At 34.5% G+C, this 19,410-nt stretch overlaps 1 protein-coding gene across 6 annotated transcripts in view; it reads right to left on the reverse strand.

Annotated features, from left to right (window-relative positions):
* The window catches only part of UBR3 (ubiquitin protein ligase E3 component n-recognin 3), a 237,133-nt gene that overhangs the window by 135,933 nt on the left and 81,790 nt on the right, over nucleotides 1–19,410 (reverse strand). For 3 of the 6 annotated variants that reach the window (XM_073882720.1, XM_073882728.1, XM_073882717.1), the window contains exons 14-24: nucleotides 18,655–18,783; nucleotides 17,940–17,992; nucleotides 17,705–17,838; nucleotides 17,292–17,368; nucleotides 15,381–15,531; nucleotides 12,725–12,821; nucleotides 6,187–6,328; nucleotides 4,248–4,352; nucleotides 3,398–3,571; nucleotides 3,183–3,215; nucleotides 1,117–1,577 (exon numbers count right to left, since the gene is read on the reverse strand). In XM_073882720.1, coding sequence (XP_073738821.1) covers nucleotides 1,117–1,577; nucleotides 3,183–3,215; nucleotides 3,398–3,571; nucleotides 4,248–4,352; nucleotides 6,187–6,328; nucleotides 12,725–12,821; nucleotides 15,381–15,531; nucleotides 17,292–17,368; nucleotides 17,705–17,838; nucleotides 17,940–17,992; nucleotides 18,655–18,783 — 1,556 coding nt within the window. The remainder of the gene's footprint in view (nucleotides 1–1,116; nucleotides 1,578–3,182; nucleotides 3,216–3,397; nucleotides 3,572–4,247; nucleotides 4,353–6,186; nucleotides 6,329–12,724; nucleotides 12,822–15,380; nucleotides 15,532–17,291; nucleotides 17,369–17,704; nucleotides 17,839–17,939; nucleotides 17,993–18,654; nucleotides 18,784–19,410) is intronic. The other 3 variants (XM_073882741.1, XM_073882738.1, XM_073882732.1) reach the window with 1 other exon arrangement.

Consider the following 19,410-nt stretch of genomic DNA (forward strand, 5'->3'; position numbering starts at 1 on the left):
AAGAAGATAACAGGAGAGGAAGAAAAGGGGAGTATGTCAGAGGGGGAGACGAACCATGAGAGATGATGGACTCTGAAAAACAAACTGAGGGTTCTAGAGGGGAGGGGGGGAGGGGGATGGGTTAGCCTGGTGATGGGTATTGAGAAGGGCACATTTTGCATGGAGCACTGGGTGTTATGAATAAACAATGAATCATGGAACACTGCACCAAAAACTAATGATGTAATATATGGTGATTAACATAACAATAAAAAATTAAAATTAAAAAAAAAAAGAACATACAGCAAAGGCTAATACTCTTTATCTGACTGGACATCTCCACTTGGATGTCCTCTTTAAACTCAGTAATGTACAAAATTGAGCAAATCAACTTTACTGCTAAGCCTAAGCCTCTGTTATATTGTTCCTGCCCTATAAACAGGAACATTATCCAAGAAAGATTTTTATTTTTAATTTACAAATATTACAATTTAACAGGGGCGTCTGGCTGGCTAGGTCAGTAGAGCATGCAACTCTTCATCTTGAGATCATGAGTTTGAGCCCCACATTAGGGGTAGAATTCACTTAAAATTTTTTTTTAATTTAAAAATTTTTTTAAATACATTATGTAACAACAAATTAAAAGCAACCTAAAGTTCCAAAAGCTAGAGCCATAAATATGTTTTAAAACATTACTTGTTTAATAATTAGTAATCATTTGGTGGAAGACTGGAAAAGACCAAAAAAACCAAAACAATCAAATTTTTATTCTGAGAAATAGAATATTTTTTAACTCTCTATCCTCATTTAAAGTTGAATTGATGATAGTTTTTTAAAATAGCAGCAGAATAATTAGATAACCTACTAGTAGCAATTTTTCTAAAAGGGCCCACCTACAACTTTAGGGTAGTAATTTAATGTTGGGGTCATAAACTCTTGTCTTTTCACCCCCAACTATCTCAAGCGTAATACATGCCCAAGCACTGCCTATGTTTGGCTCCCTTTATCTTACAAAGGAATCAGCTATGATTATAGCTGTTAAACATCCAGGTGATTAGCCTCAGATGGCCAAAAAAGGGGCTATATCAAATCTTCAACTGTACCATACATGTTTAAAACATCAAAAATAAAAATTACCTTTCTTCTTTGTCCAATGTTTTCTTCTCTGCTGCAGTGATTTTTTTGGGTGGTACAGGAGGGGTCACTTTTCTACATATCTCTTCAATGATGCGTTTGTTCATTCTGCTTTGCAATGCAGCTTTTAATAAAATTCTTTCTACTGCAGTTATACCATCTCCATGATTATATTTAGGAATTTCTGGTTGGATTAAAATTTCTATGTCATCAAGCCAAGGAGGATAGTAGGAGTTTTGTTTCCCTGAGAGTTTGTGATGAAGTTTAATTAACAAAGACAATATGCTTTCTTTAATTTCCAAAATGGCTGTAGTTAACTGTGGAGCCGAACCAGGAGCAGACCATTTACTTGAAGTTTTGGGACGAACCACCTGATTTGCTTCACTGCTACTGCGATTGATGATCTCTTGAAACTTCTTTCTACGCTCTGCTACTAAGCTGAAAACTTGAGCTGTACCAGAATTCTACCATTAAAAAAGAGAAAGAAAAATCAAGAGAAGTTATTCAGTGTTAAGTGTAAAATATATTAGTACTACAGTGTTCAAAGTTTAATCTGAGGATTTATTCAATAGATTTGCCCTTTGAGTAAGTCTGTCCCTTCACCTCTCTTAAGTATATTTAGTCTCATTTAATCTGGAAACAACTCGAGGAGAAAGGTGGTTATCCCCAGTAACACCTCTCTCTCAGCCTCCTAGACCTATCTACCAGGAAAAACAGACAAAACCTGAGCAGTAGCTATAGCGATACTGAAGAGGAATCATACACCAAATTCCTCATCAGTTTACAGGAATAAAAGATGTTCTACCCACTATTCAGCAAGAACACGTATACACTTCTAATATAACATTGTGTGTCAACTATACTCTGTTAAAAAAAGAATACTACACTCTTTCCTAACTTCTACAAGACTGCTACATTTTCTAGTTAAGTAAATTATAAATCTTTTCCTAAATTAATGAATCTGAACTCCTAATTAATTTAATTTTTAAAGAACTTCAAAGTTTGAAAATTACTTCTAACAAACAGTTACTAAAAGGAAATATAAAGATGAAAAATCAAACTGATCTTGTCGTATTTGAATATCACTATAATTTGTTACTTGAACAGATTTTTAAAATATTTCAATAATTTATCTTCCAGATAATCTTTTTGTTAAAGCAGTCAAACTGCATCAGAGCTCTTAGAAATCATCTTTTAATTAAGATACGAGTCAATTTAATGGATTTAATTTTTTTAAGCAAGAAATCAAAGGATGCTCCAAAAAGCTCAGTTGAGCATTTATGAGCTAAATTATAGTATACGCTATTTTTAACATCCAAACTGTTTTTCAAAGTACTCTGTACCAACATTAGAAGCAAAAGCTGCCTCTTATTAAGATTTCAATTTAATCAAAATTCTTTATGGTGTTCACAGCAAAAACATGTTGTCAAAGGCAAAGAAAGCTCCTATAAACGGACTCTACTAAGAGAAACTTCTGATGCAGTGCTCTCTACCCACAAAAATAGATTGTAGGGATTAGAGGTGTTTAAGTTTAGTTTTAGTTACTTGGCATGTCATTTCAAGATTTTTCATTTCTGCCTTTTAAAAATTAGTTAATTAAGCTACATGCAATGAAAAAGCTGATTTTCAAGTTAAATCCAAATACACAATATAAGATTTGTGTGTGCCTATTTTATCAAGTTAATTAATTGCCATAGAAGCAAAAAAAAAAAAATCTGTAAATGGGCATGCTGCCAGCAATTAAAGATTAAATTTATTTTGATTTAGGAAACATACATTTTTAAGATGTTAGTAACAATGCTAAATGCAAATAGACCCAAATGTGCTGCTTATAATTCGTCCAAAATCCTAAGAAAAACCCACTATTAAATACTAAGTATTATTTTTTTAACTTCAATAATATGAGTTTTCTTTAAAATTAAGCCTAAATCACTATATAAAAACACACAAACTTTTTTTTTATTTAACCATATTAAACACACACATATACACACAAATACTTCAAAGTATTTTTCCGATTTCCAGTTAAAGCCATATTGCTAGTTAATGCAAATATTATATACATCTACCTCTCTTTGAAGAACTTTAGGCCTTCGTGAACTCTGGCAGATTAAAGGAAAAAGATGAGTGAGGCAAAAGTTGCTTAGATATATCACAGGAAACAAAAGACAATTTAAAGTTACCTACAACCACATTTTTCTTTTGAGTATCATAGGATGGTCTAAACAATATACCCAACATAACATAGAATCTTTCCTTTTATCTTTCTCTCTTCTACACTTACTTGTAAAGAACTCAAGCTGTCAGAGCTGGTACTTGCAAGTGAGTCTCTCTTCACTTCCGGAGCAGTCTCTGGAACTCTCACCCTAACATAGTTTATAAAGTGTCGCATGTTTGACACTAAGTTACTGCCAGGAAACCAACTGTCATGACAACGTTCTGGTCCACACACTGATGCCTAAAACATGAACATAATGAATATGAAAACTTGCCAAGTCAAGTCTAATGTACAAGGTAGATGTAACCAGCCCAAATAATCATCTACTGTCTTATTTCCAAATCCTTTATAGTCTCATCTTCAAATTATAAAGTGCTAATAAACACAAATTCAAACATAAAATACAAGAATACAAGAATTGTAAAATCAAGTTGTAGTAACAACTTGCCTTTATGGAAATGATACTTCTAAAGTCCTATAACATACTAACAACTTGTATTCTTGAGTACTTTAAAAATTCTCCCATATTACAATATTTACTTCATTCATTTAAAACCTTTCCAAAAAGAATTTGCTACTCAAAAATAATCCCTAATCAAATTAGGATTTCTAAACAGAAGTCCTAACATAACAATTATTTATCAATAGTCAATGTTATTAGCATAACACCAAAGGTGCACTAACCACTTTTCTTAGATCTATATATTATGAATTACAAATTTCAAATTCAATAATATCATAAGTAGAGTAAAACCTCTAAAAGAACATATGTATTGAAGATCAAAAAAGGCCTTTTCCAGTAGTTAAGAATATTTTATGCATATGATGAATCCATAAATACATTTCCAGATGGCACACTACCTTTGTTAAGGCATTTTATAACTTTAATATTTAAAAACATAAGAAACTTACTTACCTCTTCATCTGATTCCTCTTCAGCTGAATTTTCAAGTCCTAATTCAATCAGATACAAAACCATGCAGAGTACGTGTTCTGACAGATTTTGATGATCCATCAAAATCTTTAAAGAGGGAAAAAAATGCCTCATAATTACTTTTCCCACACAATATATTTAAGTATCCAAAAACATGTTGTTATAGATGAAAATAACAATCATATATATAAATAAATATACAGCATGATCAGAAAATAAGTAAAGCTACATCTTGGTGAAAAGACAAACTAAAATCAGAAGAACAGGTTCCTTCTCAAGATCACACAGTATTTTAAGCAATATCTAGAAATACTGGTTCATGGATTCCTAAAGGTAATACATTAAGTAGTCCACTAAATCCATTATTATATACTAGTATCTAATAAAATAATTTAACAAGAATGCTTCGCCTCCTCATTTGCTGATACTCTTTCTCCTAATGACAAAAATACCAGATAAATAAGTGTACTAAATAGGATAAGTCATGCAAATGTGTTAGGCATAGCACCTGGCATATAATTGGAAGCACAATAAATAACTATAGAATATTAATGTTCTTAAAATGTCTCTAAAATTGAAGTTCTCAGCCTGAGTATTTTGTGCAGTTGAGTAAATGTATGTGTTAGTATGTGGTTTATATGGGTGAGAAAGGAAAAAGGGATGCAACTAGTTAAAAGAGAGGCTTCTCTGAGGAAACATCAATAAATCTGACCTTATGTGGATTACACATTGCAAGCTTTACACATCTTATGCAGGATTTCAGGGCTAACCTACAACAATCATTCATTCAATATGATGCAACAAACTACTAACCGGAACATACCTAAAAATACCATAAGAAAAAAATGGCCTGGCAGCCATCATGTTGTCCTCATTATAAGAAAGCCCTCTGGCCAAATGATGGAAGGGGTACAAAGAAGAGGTTCTGTGGGAGTACCTTGCCAGCTTCAGGTGAGACTGTTGAGAGTACAAAAGAAACTTCCCAAATGGCTGGGTAGGCTTGAAAAAGGACTTAGTCACCTAAGAGCTAATTTACTCTGACTAAAGAATGAAGACTTTGAGTTAGTTGCCTTTCTGATGTTTATTTTGACTACTAAGAAGGCTTTTCTGTTCATCTTTTGTGTGGCACAGTGGTGAAGACAGTAAACTTTCCTAATCTTTTAAAAACCTCTTTTATACAAATTCTGTATATACCTCGCTATTTGACCTTGAGCAACAGATTCTGGCCTTAGTTTTCTCATTTTTAAAACTGGAACAATAGACCAGAATTACTGTGAGGATTACACAAGTTAACATCTGTAATTTGTATAGTATAGTCTATCAGTTGGTGTTCAACAAACAGTAGGCAGGTAGTGCAGATGGTGGGAGGAACAGGAGGAGGTGACTGAAGGCTGGGAGGCAACAGAGACCATCCTTTCTAATCCACTATTTACAGAGAGGAAATCAAGGCTCAGCCACACACCCAGCTAGTATAAGCAACACTACAGAGGATTTCAGACTCCCAGCTATTACCTATCATTACTACACTGCCTCCTCTTGATAAATAAAACCTAACTAAATTCAAATAAATTTTGGCTTGAAATCCTGTGACAGTATATCCTACAGTTTCAAATGAATAACTTAAAAGCTAAGAAAAAAATGACCAAGAATGATTTTCTGAGTTTTATTAACATATTGTTTTTTTACATTATCTGAAACTGGGTAAGATGAATAGTTTCCCACAAAGAATGGTGTAGCCACTACATTTTCAACTCAGAAGTCACATATATGTGTTTATGACATATCCTCACATCTTTAATATATAAATACACTTTGCTTTATAAGTAGTACTTTTATGTAAATATTATCTGCTAATGCTTTTATTTGAAAATTATGGAAATAAATTCTAATCTGAGTCTTTCTATTCAAATTACTACTGTACCTTGTAAAGCAGAGTGAATAGCACAATGTGTAAAGTTTTACAGTGCAAAAGTCTCATGAGACCTTTATAGCTGGGATGGAGTGGCGTCCTTTTCTTATAGGGAGGCCAAGGATTTCCAGGGAATTTTCCACTCTGTTTTAAACTGGAAAAATAAAGCAAACCTAAAATTAGATGACAGACTTAAGATTAAACTGTGGTTTAAATTGTTTTTTATAATTTTTGTCATATTTTTCTATGTAGTACCATTTTTAATTAAATTGCTCAAAAATGCCAGATATCTATTCTCTCATAATAAACATTTTGTACTGAATAAAAATGAGTAGGGAGACCTAAGCTGAAAACCAGAAAAAAAAATATGAATAGGAAATGTTAACAAAAGGAAAGAAACAGAAAGAATATAGTAAACTACTAAACAAAGAAATTTCCAGTCACAACAATTGAAAAAAGTAGATAACCTGAAATTCTCCCACCTCCCAACAGCTTGGAAAGCTGGACAAAATATAAAATGTAATTTTATCAATGCATAATTGGACCACAGAAAAGAAGGGGAAGTTCCCTGGTTACCAGAAAAAAAACAGGATTAACAACAAGCACTAACAATGTGTTTACCAATGATTTTAAAGTTCTTGAGCAGGCAGATCTCAAGGTATCGGGCTCACACAAGGTTTAGGGATGGAACTGAGATTCCACAGGAAGCTGACACCTTTGAAAAGCTTCACCCTCAATGAAAGGATAACTTACAAGGAAAAATAAGAAAGCTCATCTGTCTTTTCTGTGATGAAGAACAACAGGCTCCCCAGGAAGATAATAATAATGAACTTATATGCAAATAACAGCAGACTCAAAACACAAAAGGCAAAATCTGAGAGAATTACACAGAGAAACTGACAAATTCACAAACATAATAGAGGATATTAACACATTTCTAACAAAAAGCCTAAGAAAAATAAATTGGTAAGGATTTTGAAGACTTTTTATTTAAAGATTTATTTATTTATTTGAGAGAGAGAATGTGCATGCGAGGAGGAAGAGAGAGAGAGAGAATCTCAAGCAGACTCCCCACTGAGCACGGAGCCCAACAAAGGGCTCGATTCCACAACTCTGAGACCATGACCTGAGCCAAAATCAAGAGTCGGACACTTAACTGACTGAGCCACCCAGGAGCCCCAGGATTTTGAAGATTTTAAACAACATAATTGATAAGCTTGAACCACAGACATTTAAAGAACATCCAATAATTAGAGAATACATACAATTTTAAGTGCACTTAGAATATTTACGAAAGGGGCGCCTTCATTAAGTCATTAAGCATCTGCCTTCAGCTCAGGTCATGATCCCAGGGTCCTGGGATCAAGCCCCGCATTGGGATCCCTGCTCAGCGGGAAGCCTGCTTCTCCCTCTCCCACTCCCCCTGCTTTTATTCCCTCTCTCACTGCCTCTCTCTCTGTCAAATAAATAAATGTTCAATGTTAATGAAGTTAGACCACTACCTTATACCATATGCAAAAATTAACTCAAAATGCATCGAAGACTTAAATAGAGCTAGAACTATAAAACTCTTCAAAGAAAACATAGGCATAAGTCTTCGTAATGTGGATTAAGCAATAGATATGACACCAAAAGCACAAGCAACAAAAGAAAAAACTAGATAAATTGAACTTCATTAAAATTAACTTTTTTGCATCAAAAGACACTCAAAAAGACAACCCGCAACACACAGAATAGTAGAAAATATTTACAAATCGTATTTCTGATGTTAGTTAAAATTCAGTAATAAAAAGTTACTCCAATTAAAATGTGCAAAGGATCTGGACAGTTCTCCAAAGATGGCCAATAAACACATGAAAATATGCTCAACATCATTAGCCATCAGGAAGATGCAAATCAAAACTACAATGAGATACTACTTCACACCACAAGGATGGCTATAATCAAAAAGACAGATTATAAGTGTTAGTAAGGAAAAGGAGAAACTGGAACCCTCATTCACTGCTGATGGGAATGTACAAAACTGAGGCTGCCTTGGTAAGCAATCTTGTAGTTCCTCTAACAATTTAATATAGAGGGGTGCCTAGGGGTATGTGCACCCCAATGTTTATAGCAGCAATGTCCACAATAGCCAAATTGTGGAAAGAGCCAAGATGTCCATCGACAGATGAATGGATAAAGAAGACGTGGTATATATACACAATGGAATATTATGCAGCCATCAAAAGGAATGAGATCTTGCCATTTGCAACAACGTGGATGGAACTGGAGGGTATTATGCTGAGTGAAATAAGTCAATCAGAGAAAGACATGTATCACATGACCTCACTGATATGAGGAATTCTTAATCTCAGGAAACAAACTGAGGGTTGCTGGAGTGGTGGGGGGTGGGAGGGATGGGGTGGCTGGGTGATAGACATCGGGGAGGGTATGTGCTATTGTGAGCACTGTGAATTGTACAAGACTGTTGAATCACAGATCTGTACTTCTGAAACAAATAATGTAATATATGTTAAGAAAAAAAAAGAAGAAGATAGCAGGAGGGGAAGAATGAAGGGGAGTAAGTCGGAGGGGGAGATGAACCATTAGAGACGAGGGTTCTAGAGGGGAGGGGGGTGGGGGGATGGGTTAGTCTGGTGATGGGTATTAAAGAGGGCACATGCTGCGTGGAGCACTGGGTGTTATGCACAAACAATGAATCATGGAAGACTACATCAAAAACTAATGATGTAATGTATGGTGATTAACATAACAATAAAAAAATTTAAAAGAAATATAGAGGGGTGCCTGGGTGGCTCAGTCATTAAGCGTCTGCCCTTGGCTCAGGTCATGATCCCAGGGTCCTGGGATCGAGCCCTGCATCAGGCTCCCTGCTCCGCGGAAAGCCTGCTTCTCCCTCTCTCACTTCCCCTACTCGTATTCCCTCTCTCGCTGTCTCTCTGTCAAATAAATAAATAAAATCTTAAAAAAAAAAAAAAAAAAACAACTAAACATAGAGGAACGCCTCCGTGGCTCAGTCGGTTAAGGTTAAGCATCTGCCTTCGGCTCAGGTCATGATCTCAGGGTCCTGGGATCGAGTCCCGAACCTGGCTTCCTGCTCAGTGGGAAGTCAACTTCTTCCTCTACCCCTCCCTCCCCTCCCTGCTCATGATCTCTCTTGCCATCTGCAACAACATAGGTGGAGCTAGAGAGTATTATGTGCTAAGCAAAACAGGTCAGTCAGACAAAGACAAATACCAATTGATTTCACTCATATCTGGAATTTAAGAAACAAAACAAACAAGCAAAGGGGAAAAAAGTAAGACAGAGAAAGAGAGAGACAAATCAAGAAACGGGCTCTTGATTATAGAGAACAAACTGGGAAGGTGGATGGGGGGGAGGAATGTGTTAAACAGGTGACAGGGACTAAGGAGTGCTCTTGTGATGAGGATCTGGTGATGTATGGAATTGCTAAATCACTATACTGTATACCTGAAACCAATATAACATTGTATGTTAATTGGAATTAAAATAAAAACTTAAAAAGATGGCATTTCTACCAAATTAATCCATGAAGTAATCTAAATGCTGTCGATTAATTTCAATCAGCACAATTTCAATCAAAGTCCAATATGTTTCATCATTAAGTTTGATATGGTCATCCTAAAATTCTAGGCAAAGAGCCAAGAATAAATAACTATTGTAAATAGAAGAGAGAAGAAAGGAGGAGAAGAGAAGAGGAGGAGGAGAAAGGAGAGAAACTTAACAATATTTGTGATAGTATGGGATTAATTTACAGAAGGAACAAAAGAGATACAGATCTATATACATACAGATACCGGATACAGTCAGCTGCCTTTATTCACAGTAGTTATGTTCTATAAAGTCACCACAAACATTTAATTATTGCTCCTAGGAGAAATACAGGATTAGGTTCCTGCAAGCCTGGGGTCAATTTTGTTAATCAAAATTCCATTTGCATTATATTTGCCAAAGTCCTTGTAAATCAAGATGGTCCTATCAACAATGAAAATCTGCTCTTTCACGTGACCCTTTTCTGACTCTTAGCAAGTATTTTTACAATTCTTCCACCTCATGATCTACAGAACTGCCTTGCCTGTTTATTTAACATTTTTCACATTATATTACCTTTTGAAACATGAAGCCAGACAAGCACTAGTGAAAAAAGGTTTACCGTTTTCCTGACCCTTGCTAAATGTGACAGGAATTTCTTTGGCTTTCAGCCTCACAACAAAGCTATCCACTACACTTTTTTATCAGTCATCATTCATGAGTCCACAAATCTAGCTTTTAACCTTTCCATAGCTTCATCACACACTACAGTTGCTATTTTAACACTTTTTGGAATGACCTCATGTACAGATCAGTGAATTTCCTCTACCTCTTTCTGGATGTACCATATTATTGATTCATTACCATTGAACTCACAGCCAACAGCATTATAACCCATGAATGAACAAAGCTTAACTAACAATGAATTTTCTCTGTAAGGCACATCAAAGCCTTCTTGCCCTTAGGAACACCAGAGAGCACTTCAGTACTACATTTGGGGGCCCCTTTAAATAGCAAAATCACAAACAAAAAGGACAAAACTGCAAAAACATAGCATTAATACACCACAGAAAGGATACTTGTTTCAAGTATGAGAGCTGAAACAAGAGGGCAGAACTTTGCTCTGTTCAACCTCAGCTAGATGTACTCTCCATGTCCACATACACCTGCAAATACCCAGGAAAAAGCTACAAGTATTAATTCTGGATTCAAAACTTTAGCAAGTAGCCAAATTTGTAAGTAAAGAATTTGCAAACAATGAGGATCAATTGTATATGAAAGAATTAGCATATTATAAATCAGTGAGAAAGGAATGAATTGTTCAATAAATGATCCTAAAGCAAGTGGTTTTCTGTAGGAGTAAAAATAAATAAATAACTACTTCACTACCACAAACAAAAATCAATTCCAGGTGGATTAGAGATCTAAAGGTAAAAAAGAAAACTTGAGAACTAACAAACTGTAGACAACCTAATAGAAAAACAGGCAGAGAATAATCCATACACAGTTCTTACAGCAAGAAACACGAAGAGAAATCAATAGATTTTTAAAAGCTCACCTAGTAATCCAGGCAATGCAAATTAAAGTGAGTTACAAATTCAGCACTTGAAGTTAAAACTAAAGAATGAACATAAGTATTTAATTTTACTTTCACCCAAAACTCCAACAGAACTATAGTAATGGTATTTTTTAAAGGATGAAAGCCACAAAGATGGGGAAAATCACAAAAGAAAAAAATGAAAGATTTTGTTAACTGGAAAGCATATGGACACCTGGTAACTCATCTAGCGCTAAGAAAACCAAATCACAAGAAGGCAATGGGGAAAGCTGAGCATCAATCCAAGTAACACCTCAAAAGGCTCAGAAACTGGCAGCACCTGGTACCTCAGTAACTGGTGATCCAGAGTTAGAAGTGCTCTCCCAGGGGCACCTGGGTGGCTCAGTCAGTTAAGCGTCTGCCTTCCACTCAGGTCTTGATCCCAGAATCCTGGGATCAGCCCCGCACTGGGCTCCCCACTCAGTGGGGAGTCTGCTTTTCTTTCTCCCTCTGCCCCTCCCCTGCTTGTGCGCTCTCTCTCTCTCTCTCTCTCTCTCAAATAAGTAAAATTTTTTAAAAAAAGAAAGAAAGTAGAGTATGAAGAACCTCAGACTATCTCTCCAAGGGTTTTAGAGAAAGGTAGAGAGAGATGCTGATGGCTGCACTAGGCATTGTTTTTTGGTTTTGTTTTTTTGGGGAGAAGGAGGGATATGCTAAAACTCTACACTACAAACCACTTCAGATATATCTATTACTGCAACGTCTTGGCAAAAGAGAAGTTTCAATTATACCTAATATCTATATTTACACTTTGATAAACAAATATTTTCTCAAGATCAAAGATATTTGTATCATTTAAAACCTGTCTTAAAATATTTAACATATGCTTTAGAAAAGCAGATAAAAGATACATGATGTTCAGCAAGACAACATTTAAAAAATAGTTTATAAAACAAAAATGAATTCTGCATTGAAAAGATATTCAAAGCTTTTTTCTGCAATCATTTTAAACCACTTTGTTAAATATTTACAAGTAAAATTCAATTTGCTTTAGCTATTTTCCCAGTTGTGAAAAACAAAGCAACATTACCAAACTTTTTGTAGATACCCATCACCTCTAATAGCAGACAATTTTATTCTCTTAACTTGTGCCTCCTCTACTGGTTTAAAAGTAGAACAACACAAAAGCAAGTTTTGTATTCCACTAGTCAAAAACCAACTAAATAAGTGTGTTATTTTTTTATTTATGTCTATTTCTGACATTTTATAAAATTTATCAGATTCTGGATCAAGAATCTTGAGAACAAAAATATCTGGCAGATTTTTTTTAAATTTCAAAATATTTTCTCCTCTAAAGATTAAGAGTATACTTTAATGACAGCATATCACATTTGTGTTATAACTGAAATTTTTCTACACAAATACAAAACATCCATTATTATACTAATGTAACAGACTTACAATGCTGTGTATCTGTCCATTGCAGACTGCACGTCTCTACGGTAAACTGTTCGAAGAATGACCATGACAGGGTCAAATTCCTGATCCCAGACTTCAGCTATTATTCAAAAGAAAGTAGAAACAAAACACTGACTTCTTAGGAATAAAGTCAATCCTTGATGACTAAGTACATTTAAGTATATTTTACATTCATAAGATGGGAAAGTTTGATTTGATTATATATTTGCCTTGATAAGCTTGATATTGTGACTACTTTTCTAAGTCAAAAATCATAATTTCATCATTATGAATGTTCTTTTAAGTTCAGCAAGAACTAGTGAGCAAAAACTATTATAATGTAAAAAAAAGTATTATAATGTGATAATGCTTCACCATAAAAGCTTAGTTCATCTTTTTTTTGTAAAGTGCCAACAGAATATAGGAAACACAATGCATTAACAACTTGGAAAATATTCAAAGATAAAAATATGAAAACTAAATTAAAAAATTAATGAGCTACTGATTTTCAAGAGTCTTACTGTGTAATATTTCTGGTTTGTAAAAGATCTTCTGTACTTTTGCTAAAATTGATCATTGATCATTGATCACCTTACCATCTTCACAATTAGGAACCATTACCCCATGTGTGATATGTGTACAACTGGTGGTATACAGATGATTTTAAGTGTACAAAGATTTTTATTTTAATAATTATATAACATATATTAGGAAATAGTACACTGCATATAAAACCCAGGACCTCACTAATAATCATGGTTAGCATGAGGTGAAGTTTAAAAAAGTGAATCCATTTAAAGATATACAGCCAACTAGGTATATAATAATAGAGATGGTATTTAGATGTGGAAAAATCTACAATATGGCCTGAGAATGGTAATTTTAGAAACCACTGCCTCAAGAGCGCATCTTGCCTAGATTAATTTTTTTTCCCATCTCATTCTAGCAAAATTCTTAATATCTGAAAACAGTACGAAGCTTAAGTTTCTCTCTACACATCTGTAATTTCAACTTCCTGGCACAAGAAACTATTAACAATTGTCCCTATTTTCATGTAACAGACCATTCATTCATCTTAAAGATCTCTCATAAGTCTGACTTAAGATCCTTAAGATAGGCCTTCACAAAGACAAAGACCTTTGTTATTATTTCTATTATCATTTCTTGTCCTTCATTTTTAAATCTATTAATTTGTACAATTAAAATGCCAATGCTTTTATCAGAATTATAAAACCATAGCAATAGAAGAAAACTTTAGCGATTAACTAGTCTAGCAGACGTTAGTGTTCTGTGGATTCTGACAGAAGTTTAACTGGGGCCACTTTAGGAGCAAGGAGATGATAAAACAGATGAGAAACGATGTCCACTATCGACACCCACATTTACAAGAGCAGGTCTGCTTTCATGGGTTTTGTACAACAGATTTACTTAAGGTTTAGTTCCCCAAAACGCTTAAAAACTCTCATCTACTCCAACTCTCTCTTTTTATAAATAAGAAGCCAAATCCAGAGCTAAGAAACTGCTCTTCTCAATATCACACAAACTAGCTAACACAATTCAATACTGTATTTGAATATGGAAAACTAGTTTCTTGACTCCAATCTTCAAAAGCTCAATGCTCCATCTCAGTGTCTCAAACTTTACTGTGCATGACAATCACGTTATAGAGCATGTAAAAAAAAAAAAAAAGCAGATATTCAGAATCTATCCCCAGAGATCCTGATGAGAGCAGATTGGGGCTGAGGCATAGAAACCCATGCTATTAATAAGGACCACAAGTGAGTATGACAGAGGTAATCCTCACATTACACCCTACTTAAGCAGTGTACTACACCAGAATGCTCCTCCACTTCAAAAATTCATCTAAACTTTAAACTTTAGATAGAAAGTATTCTCTACAATAAAGAAACACTGTGCTTTTCCTTTAATGGAATACACACTGCAACCAGAGACTCTGGATCACCCTTGCGAACTCCTGGAAAAATCCCCCATGATCAGGCTTATTCTGCTGTGTTCTGCCAAACACAGGATGTGCTATTTACAACTTCAATGTGGGCATCAGTTTTTCAGTTAGACAAAGCGTCTTGAGGAAGTCAAGAAGCATGTAAGTGCTTCCTTCAAAATTTTAGCTTAGATTAGTGAACATGTGAAGTGAAAACGACAAGATGGTGAATGAAGACTTCACCTACTTCTGGCTCTTGTCAAGCATGTCTCGACAAAGCCAGGGAGAAAACCTTGCAAAACCAACCACTTAAGGAAAAAAATGTAAAGAAAGATAATCAATATTCTATACAGATTTTAATTTTAACTGTTTCAAGTTAAATTTGGGGAAGTGAGAACGATTTCAAAATCAAATTTAGCGAGTAAATATATTTTTAAAAATTTTAAATATATAGTTTTATAATTTCTGGTTCATTTACAGTTGATTCACTTATAAAATGAACTAGAATTTATATAAAGTTCCTTTTCTAATTCAGAGTCATCTAAGATGGTTTACTGTAACATAAAACCATATATTTGTAAATAAGTGGAAGCAGTATCACTGTATACCATTAAAAACTCAAACCTGAATACATAAAAACATTTTCTTCTAGTGTACACAACAACTCACATTCAGAAAACCAATTCTGAAAGAATATGTTAATGTATATAAACGTACCTTTAGGAGTATACATGCCTTGCTGCATAGAACCTCCAGGTTCAAAAACGGGAGCCTTAAAATCAGCTACAGCTGATAAAACTGATTCAAAGCTATAACTGCCTGGAATAATGCCACTTTTGGGATTTGGATTTTCTGGAATATGATGTATGTGTCAAGAAAAAAAATAATGCCTAAAAGCCAGCTTTTAATTATAAAATTACCAAAGTACTCTAGTTTCTAACTACTTTTGCTAAAACAGAATAATTGGCTGTAATATGTAAAATTGGCCACAAGAGGGCTATATAATACAAGAGTTCAATAATTTTCTATTAATTGTGAATTTTTAAAATATTTTTAAATCTAGAAGCCTATTAATAAATAAAATGCTGAAGTAGTTCCCAAGTTTATTTCCCAAAAAATTACCCAAATTTCAGGAAATGGAAAAAGTTTTTTAAAATTATCTCCATTTTCATTTTACAAATGTTATACCTTCCTTTAGAAAATCAAAAACAGTATGCTAAAAACTAGCCAAGATTTTTATGAGCAAAGATTATTTTTCCAAAAACACAAAATTTCATCATTCTCCAAGAAAAAAGAAAAAGATGCTAAACAAATTTTTACAAAGAAGGTAACCAAAACACCACAAAGATCCTTTTCCACTGATTTCACATCAATTAACCAATTAATTTTTTTAATTCAAAGTTACAGAAGAATGCTTTTGCTCAGTTACAGCACTAATACACATTATATAATAGTTGAATGAAATCATCAAATAATATCAAATTGATGTTGCTTATGAAAATCTTCAAGGTTATCAAATAGGCATTCCATAGGAGTTATTTCACAAAATTTTAGCCAATTATTCCAAACATATTCATAATATACAAAGCAAATTTCATCCAAAATTTACAAAATAAATTCTTATCACAAAATAACACAATCTTTGTCTAAAATTATATTAATAACTTAAAAAATAATAAAGTGTATATTGTATGCTCTGTCCTACACTAAAAACCATAAGTTTTTAAAGTTTATAGACGATATAGTCTTTGCCCTTAAAAACCTCTTGGTTTGGGGCGCCTGGGTGGCTCAGTTGGTTAAGCAACTGCCTTCGGTCTCAGGCCATGATCCCAGGGTCCTGGGATGGAGCCCCACATCGTCCTCCCTACTCTGTGGGGGAGCCTGCCGCTTCCCCTGCTTGTGCTCTCTCTTTCGGTCAAATAAATAAAGTCTTTAAATAAAAAAAAAAAAATTAAAAAAAACCTCTTGGTTTAAGACTAAATTCTAAGGGATGCCTGGGTGGCTCAAGTGGGTAAGCGTCTGCCTTCAGCTCAGGTCAAACCCAGGGTCCTGGAACTGAGCCCCGCATAGGACTCCCTGCTCATTGGGAAGCCTACTTCTCCCTCTCCCTCTCCCTCTGCCCCTGCCCCCACTCATTCTCTCTCTCTCCCTGTCTCTCTCAAATAAATAAAATCTTTAAAAAAAAAAAAAAGACTTAATTCTAAGGAAAAAAGTCCTTAAAATGTTTAAAACCCTGGTAATAATTATAAGGTATACGTTTAAATTTTAGCCATTAATTCCAACGTAGGTATACAGATAAAGTAGACCTAGCTGCCTTTTACAAAGTGTCCAGGTTCCTTTCACGAATGCTGTCCTAGAAGGGCAGATCCTTGAGTGCCCAGAGCCATCAGTTCTGAAGTCTTACCAGGCCATTAAGAACTCCCAGAGAGGTAAAAATGAGGCAAAAACATCTGCCACTAGCCCTGAACACACAGTTGAACAAACAATTGAAGTTCTTTTTCCAAACTATTTTTCAACTCTAAAAATGTTTTTTAATCACAAAAGTGATACATCCTTAATCTGTACAAATTATTGTTTAGTCCTATATTTAACAAAAAAATTAAACTTTTAAAAGGATATGAGGTCCAGCAATGAACTATGTGTCCTGTCATTCATACACAACTGGGCTACCATCTCTGCTCTGAGAATCTCATCATCAGACATCCCTAAAACAATTAAAAAGAAAATTAATAAATCTGAATATATATAAATTATAAAGAAACAACTTACCACACTTATTAAGCTGTTTTACCAAAAATGAGATGCTTCAAAAATTAAAGAGCAAAGACTGCAATGCCCCAAATATAACCAGTTTAACTAACCTACTATTTGCAGCTCCCTTAAGTAAAGGGTTTTTTAAAGGATATTCTCAAAGGAGTTTGAAACAATGTTTAAATATATCCAAATCCTTTTCTTTTTTCCATAAGCCAGTTACTACCAGAGGGAGAGGGGAGGAAAGGGAGAATAGTTAATACCCAAGCATTAGTATGAGTGCTTTTTACCTAAATGTAAACGAAGACTTAAAAGAATCACAAGAAATGTAAGAGCGCCTTCTAACATCGATCTCTCATGCTCTGCATCAAGTACTGTGTTTTGATGTTGTGACGCCATTGTCAACAAATCCACTACCTTAAATCTATAATAAGAAATATTTGAGACAGATTTTTTTTAAGTTAAAACAAAATCAACTTAAATTCCAAATACTTCCTAATACCTGCCTTAATAAATTATGCTTACCTTTCAAAGACAGATGAAATAAAATAATCCGGGTCAAGTCTAGAAGCACAAACCTTTAAAAGACAAAAAAAAACCAGACTTTATTTCTCAATATTGCTTTATTTCTTATATTAATCATGTGGTTGGTTTGTTTGTGTTCTGTATCTTATGATGTTTGGACATGGGGGGGTGCTTATAGACATGGGGAGAGACCACCCTCTCTGGCCTACCTAAAAATGTAAATATTCCTCAAGATATTCCTAAAGACAGTAAACAATTACCTAGAAGTAAACCTCTTACAGGCAAGTCAATCACCCCCTTTACCTAACTCTCACACACCAAGTCAATATTCCCCCTGCCCTAAACCAACCCAGGGCCAGGTACCAGATAGATGGTGACAGCCCTGATGCCCCAAAGTCCACCAGAATTATTCAAACTAACCAATCCTAAACTGTTTCCCCTGCCCTGTCTTGCCCTTCCTATGCAAATGCCAAAAAAGGTTCTGCTCTAGGATTTCCCCTTGCTCCTGCTGTTACCTCTTGACCAAAATCTGATGCTTCCCCTGTGGCTCTGTGTGGCACTACATGCCTCCTTCTCTTGGGAAATTTAAGTAATAAATTCTTTCAATAGCAATGACCTCTTTGTGTCGTCACTGAGTCACCTCTATAAACTAAATCCCGTGAGTACAAATGAGACACTTCTAAAGCACAATATCTGCATTATCAAGTTGGCTTACCTGTAGTAAGTAAATGTCAGGGTCAATCATGGAATTACAGAAATGAGACTGGACATAGGTCATAGCTTGTCCTTTGATTTGTAGACCATTTCTTACCCACATATTGCTGTGGATTTCAGCAAGACTTGCCTAGTAAAACAAAAATTAAGTAAATTAGACAAAGAAGTCTTCTAAATTAAATCTTTATGAAAAACATGTTATACTGAACAATCATTTCAAAATATGTTATAACTTGATCATAGCATGAGCCTGACATTCTGCCCCATGTTAGTTTAAAATATTCAATTCAAATACATCTTTTGAAATTCTTAAATGCTCATTATGCTTTATACAATCCCTTCTTTTGGAGTTTATACATGAGTTAGTTTTCCATGATGATTCCTGGAAACATTTATTAACAATTTTCAATGAAGTCCTTCATGAGGAATCAATGCTACTTATATTTAACTCTTTCCTCGGCAAGAAAAAAGTTACGTAATGCTTAAAGAAACACAGGAATAAGCATAAAACAAAGCTGATTGTTCCAAACTAGTCATTTTTCAAATAATTAGCAGGTAAGAGAAGATTAGAATGTTTTATAACATTAATGTTTAATTCTTCATGTATTTGTGTCCTGTATCAACTAAAACTAAGCACAGTCACAACTTCATCTCTTACTTGTTCCTAACCCCCAGTGTTAAACTTCAGTGATGATTAACAAACCTAAGAGTGCCAGGAAAAACAAAATGAAGTGCAAGTCCCTCTACTATACATAAA

The sequence above is a fragment of the Callorhinus ursinus genome, unplaced genomic scaffold, assembly GCF_003265705.2.
Source record: "Callorhinus ursinus isolate GAN/ISIS: 27379988/994484 unplaced genomic scaffold, GSC_fseal_2.0 scaffold2, whole genome shotgun sequence".
Taxonomy (NCBI): domain Eukaryota; kingdom Metazoa; phylum Chordata; class Mammalia; order Carnivora; family Otariidae; genus Callorhinus; species Callorhinus ursinus.